The sequence below is a fragment of the Ranitomeya variabilis genome, chromosome 2 (assembly GCF_051348905.1).
Source record: "Ranitomeya variabilis isolate aRanVar5 chromosome 2, aRanVar5.hap1, whole genome shotgun sequence".
NCBI classification, from domain to species: domain Eukaryota; kingdom Metazoa; phylum Chordata; class Amphibia; order Anura; family Dendrobatidae; genus Ranitomeya; species Ranitomeya variabilis.
The window spans coordinates 1,069,192,568-1,069,198,567 of NC_135233.1; the positions used below are offsets into that span (position 1 = coordinate 1,069,192,568).

The 6,000-nt window shown below is 40.0% G+C and overlaps 1 protein-coding gene across 3 annotated transcripts in view; it reads left to right on the forward strand.

The window, feature by feature from the left end:
- Nucleotides 1-5,141, forward strand: part of RCAN2 (regulator of calcineurin 2) — a 73,880-nt gene extending 68,739 nt beyond the window's left edge. The window contains exons 4-5 of one of the 3 annotated variants that reach the window (XR_013221991.1): nucleotides 1,906-3,698; nucleotides 3,755-5,141. Coding sequence is in view for 2 of the 3 variants with exons in the window: in XM_077291561.1 (XP_077147676.1) it covers nucleotides 1,906-2,066 (161 nt within the window). In the remaining variant the exon portion in view is untranslated. Of the gene's footprint in view, nucleotides 1-1,905; nucleotides 3,699-3,754 lie in introns of those variants that run through there. The other 2 variants (XM_077291561.1, XM_077291562.1) reach the window with 2 other exon arrangements.
- The last annotated feature ends 859 nt before the right edge of the window (nucleotides 5,142-6,000 follow it).

The window sequence follows — 6,000 nt, forward strand, 5'->3', positions numbered from 1 at the left end:
TAGCTGTGATACTCTGTGTTCCTGACACCTTTGTATCATAGCTGTGATGCTCTGTGTTCCTGACACCTTTCTATCATAACTGTGATTCCTGATATATTTGGGGCAAGGCAAGTATCTTCCTCCCACTAGTAAAATTTTGAACCCCTTAAAGAATATTTCAGAAAACACCGGTCTCCCTGGGGCTTTACTTCCTCCTCCTCAGGTTCTGGTGTCTGTTGTTGTCTGCATCGCTGACCTCACGTTGACAGGACTGCAGCCAATAAATGAGTTGAGCGGCCTGTGCCGTCAACTCGCTTGTGCCGCTGAGGTCACTTATTGGCTGCAGTCCTGTCAACGTGACATCAGCAGACAAGAGACAGATCAGTGGCAGAGACTCTGTGCTGGACCTGGGGAGAGGGACTAAAGCGCAGTTAGTTTTATAAAACAAACTGTGCCAGGGAAGAGGAGTCTTGCCTAACAGCAAAACCCGTTTATCCTTTATGCACATATATTGTATTTTAAGAGAATACTAATGTAGGAATAGTGTGCCTTTGTCCCTCTAATTTTTTTGTGTTTTCCTGAAATCTGACCAAAAATTAGAAAAATAAAATGTTATATACTGTTGTGTTTTGTTTTTTACTTTTTATTTATAACATTTTTAATTTTTTTTCATGTACAGTTTTCTTTTGCCCTAAACCTAGACCAGACACTAATCCTAATCTGAGCCTTAACCCTAGTTCGACTTAGAAAAAAGTGTGCAAAACCATAAGGCTATGTGCACACGTTGCGGAAAGGTGTGCGGATTTTTACGCACTGATTTTGGTAAATCCTCAGGAAATCACCGCGGTTTTTGTGCGGATTCCACCTGCGGTTTTACACCTGCGGATTCCTATTATGGAGCAGGTGTGAACCGCTGCGGAATCCGCACAAAGAATTGACACGCTGCGGAAAATACAACCCAGAGTTTCCGAGCGTTTTTTTTTCCGCAGCATGTGCACTGCAGATTTTGTTTTCCATAGGTTTACATGGTACTGTAAACTCATGGAAAACTGCAGCAAAATCCGCAACGTGTGCACATGCCCTAAAAGCGACTTAGTGTATGAAGACATGAAGACGGTATTTCATCCTGTGCTGTGCTTATGATTCAATACATTCTTCATTCATTAGCTGCTTATCCTTGCTTTCTATGTATGCAGTGCAGAGCAGCCGATGAGAAACTCCTCCTGACTGCTGTGCTCTGCATAGGCAGCAATAGGCAAGGCACTCACTGTATTGCTACAAGAGAATGCAGCACTTGATGGCACCGCTCATTTAACAGTGAAGCGGCGGCAGGGTGTGGGAAAATGTTGTGCTCCTATAAACCTTGGCGCCTGGGCTCAACCAATCCGGTAGCCCTTTCTCCAGTCGTCATTGAATGTATCATTGCATAGGAAGCTGAGATATGAGGAGCGATTTTTAGGGGGTAAAGTGGTATATTAAAGAAGGGTCTTCCCATCTCAAAAATCCTATCCCAATATGTAGTAGATTTATTATTATTATTATTATTATTATTATTACCAGATATCTCCAATTAGAAATTTACAATAGTTCTTCTGATTAGCGATGTTGCTTCCTCCATGTGCAGGGCGTTGCACTAGCTTATCCATGGTTACAACCCCTAACAACCAACTTTCATATGAGTGGTCGTAACCATGGATATCTAAGCTACTGGGGTAAGCGACATAGCTAATCAGAAGAACTATACCACATTTCTAATTGGGGATATTTGCAGATATTATTATTATTACACCTACTACATATTGGGATAGGATCTTGGAGATGGGAATACCCCTCATAAGGGTAATTGCAGTCACACCTGATTTTCAGTTGCAATATCTGTTCTAACGTCTCGTAATGGCCAATACCTATTTTATTTTCTCTCTGCAGGTCAGAAGTACGAGCTCCATGCAGGAACAGAGTCCACCCCCAGCGTTGTAGTCCATGTATGTGACAGCGATCTGGAAGATGAGGAGGACACAAAAACTTCACCGAAACCTCGAATCATCCCAACACGGCGCCCCGGCCTGCCCCCCACCCAATCCATTTGACTCGCCCCCTCGCACAGTGTTATCACCAATCTCTCTAACACTGATTTCTATTTTTTTTTTCCTCCTATAGATAGTAGGATTTATTTTTCCTTTTTTTTATAGGGATCTTACTGCTACACAGTCATATTAGCATGTGTCCATATGAAAGCTGTAGTGAAGCCTTCATAAACTTACTGCGTGCCAGCGACGACTTGAAACGCGTCTCATTATCTTCCGAGTCCTGCTGACACCGAGCGAGTTCTTAAAGGGCTGAGGACAGGGTTTCTCTGTTGATATACGATAATATATCAAAAGCAAAAAAAAAAAAAGCGTTTCTTGTTTTGTTTAATGTTCGCACCTCATGTTACGGTTATATTGTGAGTCGTCAACACATTTCGTAAAGTTTTGTGTTTCATGTCCCTAAAACAGGGCCTGGCATTCAGAAAATGGCATTTTAGTATCTCATAAACGTGAAGGACTCAACGGAGATGCAATGGTTAATTTTTTTTTTAATGTTGGCTATTGTAACAAAATGGCTGCCATTTTAATGTAAGTAGACAAATGAAGGATGTATGCTGGACCCTAGTCTGCAAAATATTATACAGGAATTTAAAGAACAGTGCAGAACCTCGGGGGCGGGCCATGACACCTTAATCCAAAGAACCAGGATGAATCTCTGTCTTGCTCCGCCCCTGAGGTTCCACATTGGCTCTTTTAGTCTGCAGTGTTCTCTTAAAAATTCATCTAGCATTACTGAATGAAATGACTGTTATAACCCCAGTAATTTTGTGTTTTTATAAGACAAGCAAGTGTATATGTTACTTTTGTTGGTTTCACGATGCAAATCTTAACCCCTTAAAGATGTAGCCAATTTTTACTTTTTGTGTTCTCATTTTTCCCCTTCTCTTCTTCCAAGAGCCTTGGAATTTTTTTTAACTTTCCTATCAACCTAGCTGTTTGAGGTCTTTTTTTTTTTTTTGCCCGACAAGTTCACTTTACCATATAAAGTACAAAAAAAAAATCCCAAATGAGAAGAAATGGTGAAATAAACCCAGAATTGTATTATTATTGTTTGCTTTGTTTTTACGGTGTTAATGTGTAGCAAAAGATTGTCCAGTATCATTACGATGATAAAAAAAAAACTTGTGTAGTGTTTTTTTTGTTGTTTTTTTTTTTAGGCATAAAAAACTTAACTTGGTAAAATAAATTTTTTATTTGCGTGACCGTTTTTCGAGACCCATATCTTTTCTTTTTCCATGTGTGAGGGCTTATTTTTTGTGGGCCGAGTTGTTTTTTTTTTTATAAAACCATTTTGATTGGTTATTATTGTTTTTTTTTTGGCATATTATTGTTTGGTTTTTTTTGGCATATTATTGCTTTTTTTTTTTTTTCTTTAACACATTTAGTATATGGGTTAAACAATTTAAAATTTGTATAGATTGGATATTGGACTTTTACGCACATTGTTGGACTTTTTAAAATGATTATTTAGCAAAGTGAATTTAATTTTTTTAATTTTATTTTATTTTTTTTAGTCCCTTTACTGTATCATCACTAGTTCTATCATTATTGCAGTATATAGTCCTAATCACGGCCTTCGTTGAAATCCACCATACCAAACACCAAGGTGGCAGCCAAGGGGGCCTTCAGCAGGCTTCTAGCTGCCATGTCAGCCCAGAAACAGGACACAAGCAGAAATAAACTGACAGGAAGAATATATCTTGAAAATATTTAAAGCACAAATTCAGGGCATTTTACATCAAGACAGTCTTTGTTGCCCATAGCAACCAATCACGGCTCAGCTTTCATATTACTAGAGCTGTTTAAGAAATGAAAGCCGACCTGTGATTGGTTGCTATGGGCAACAAATACAGATTTACTTTCAGTTTTGATATACTTGCCTCATTAAAAAGCTGCAGAGCGTTTCATTATATTATTAAACTAATTGTCCAGGATTAGATAAAAGGGTGTGTTTGTTTTTTTGCGTTTTGGACAATTACATTAAACTTTATTAACGTTAACGCCTTTAAGATTTGCATCCAGAGACAAACAGAGGCAGTATAAAAAATCCTGTAATTTCCATAATTCCACAATTTTTCCTTCTAAGCGTTCTAATTTACTAATACATGCCTTAACAGTGAAATTTAAAGTTGCCTCCGCAGCAGCCAATTTGGTAATTGTGTTTTATTTATTTGCGTATTTTATTTTTCTGTTGAGTTGCATCAGCCATTTTGTTAAAGAGACAACAGGAAGTGCAGCCATATTGGTAGTCACTTAGCTGTTCAGATCCTTAACCCTTAAACCATCACTTTGCCAGCATGTCAATAAAGTTTGACCTGTTGAAAAGATAATTGGCTGCAATTTCTTATGTACAGTTTGCAAAATGGCCGACACATGAAAAACAAAAAAATGCCAATATCTCTGTAAGTAAAGCAGACATATTGACCAAACTTTTGCTGCTGCTTTAACATCTGTTTTACTCATATAAACACTAATTTACTCAGTGCATGGAAATCCCCTTTAAGTTTGCCTAATGTGGTTTCTGATGAAAATTAGGCCTTTTTTTGTTAAAAACTGATATCAGATATATCAATATTATGATTTTCTGTGTAACAAAACTAACAATTCACTACTTCAAGTAGAAAAACTCCACTAACATGTCATATCATAGCGAAATATGCGGGTGGGTGATGGATCGGCCATAGTTGCATTCAGGGTGTATCAGGATATGAGGTCACGTTTTGGGTAGATTGTGTAATACTTAGTCCGGATCACCATCATCTTGCGTCCATCTAACGTGCATGTTGCAGATTTTACGCACGGCAGTCTTTTTTTTTTTTGTGTGTAATAATTAGAAAAAATAAATAAAATAAAACCGTGTTGGGTCCTTTGTTCCGACAGTACAGGTCTTTGTTAATAACGCACTGACGCATTTCACCGTAACCTAAAATGAACTGCGATTGTCACTAGATCCAGTTACAATGTGTTCGAGCAGATGCATTTTTGTACATTTGTATAATCGCCTGAGTATGGTGTTTTGTATAAATTAGTTACAATTTGAGTAGAAAAAAAAAAATAAACTGTGATTATTTATGCCTCCCGCCTCCTGTTATTTCTGGTGTGCAATATAATGGACGTCGCCATATTGGAATCACACGTACGATGTGTGCGCTTTACCACAAAGCCCCTGGTAGCTGCATATGCAGCCTTAAAGGGGTGTTCTAGTTTTGAGAAACCTCTGTCTCCTAGTTGAATTTGTTTTAAAAAACAAACTTCCTTAGGCCGGTTTCACACGTCAGTGGCTCCGGTACGTGAGGTGACAGTTTCCTCACGTACCGGAGACACTGACACACGTAGACCCATAAAAATCAATGCATCTGTGCAGATGTCATTGATTTTTTGCGGACCGTGTCTCCGTGTGCCAAACACGGAGACATGTCAGTGTTCGTGGGAGCGCACGTTTTACACGGACCCAATAGAGTCAATGGGTCCGCGTAAAACACGCACCTCACACGGACATTCTCCGTCTGGGGTCCGTGTGCGTGCAGGAGACAGCGCTACAGTAAGCGCTGTCCCCCCCACATGGTGCTGAAGCCGGTATTCATATCTTCCCTGTAGCAGCGTTTGCTATAGAGAAAATATGAAGAATAGTGTTAAAAATAAAGATTTAGGTGTCCGCCGCCCTCCCACCCCCTGTGCGCCCCCCCGCTGGTCAGAAAATACTTACCCGGGTCCCCCGTCGGCTGTCGCTCCTTCCTGGTCTGGCCGCGCCTCCTACTGTATGCGGTCACGTGGGGCCGATCAATTACAATCATGAATAGTCGGCTAAGCCCCTATGGGAGGTGGAGCCACATATTCATGACTGTAAATGATCGGGCCCACGTGACCGCATGCAGGAGAAGCCGCGGCAAGACCAAGAAGGAGCGACAGCCGACGGGGGACCCGGGTAAGTATT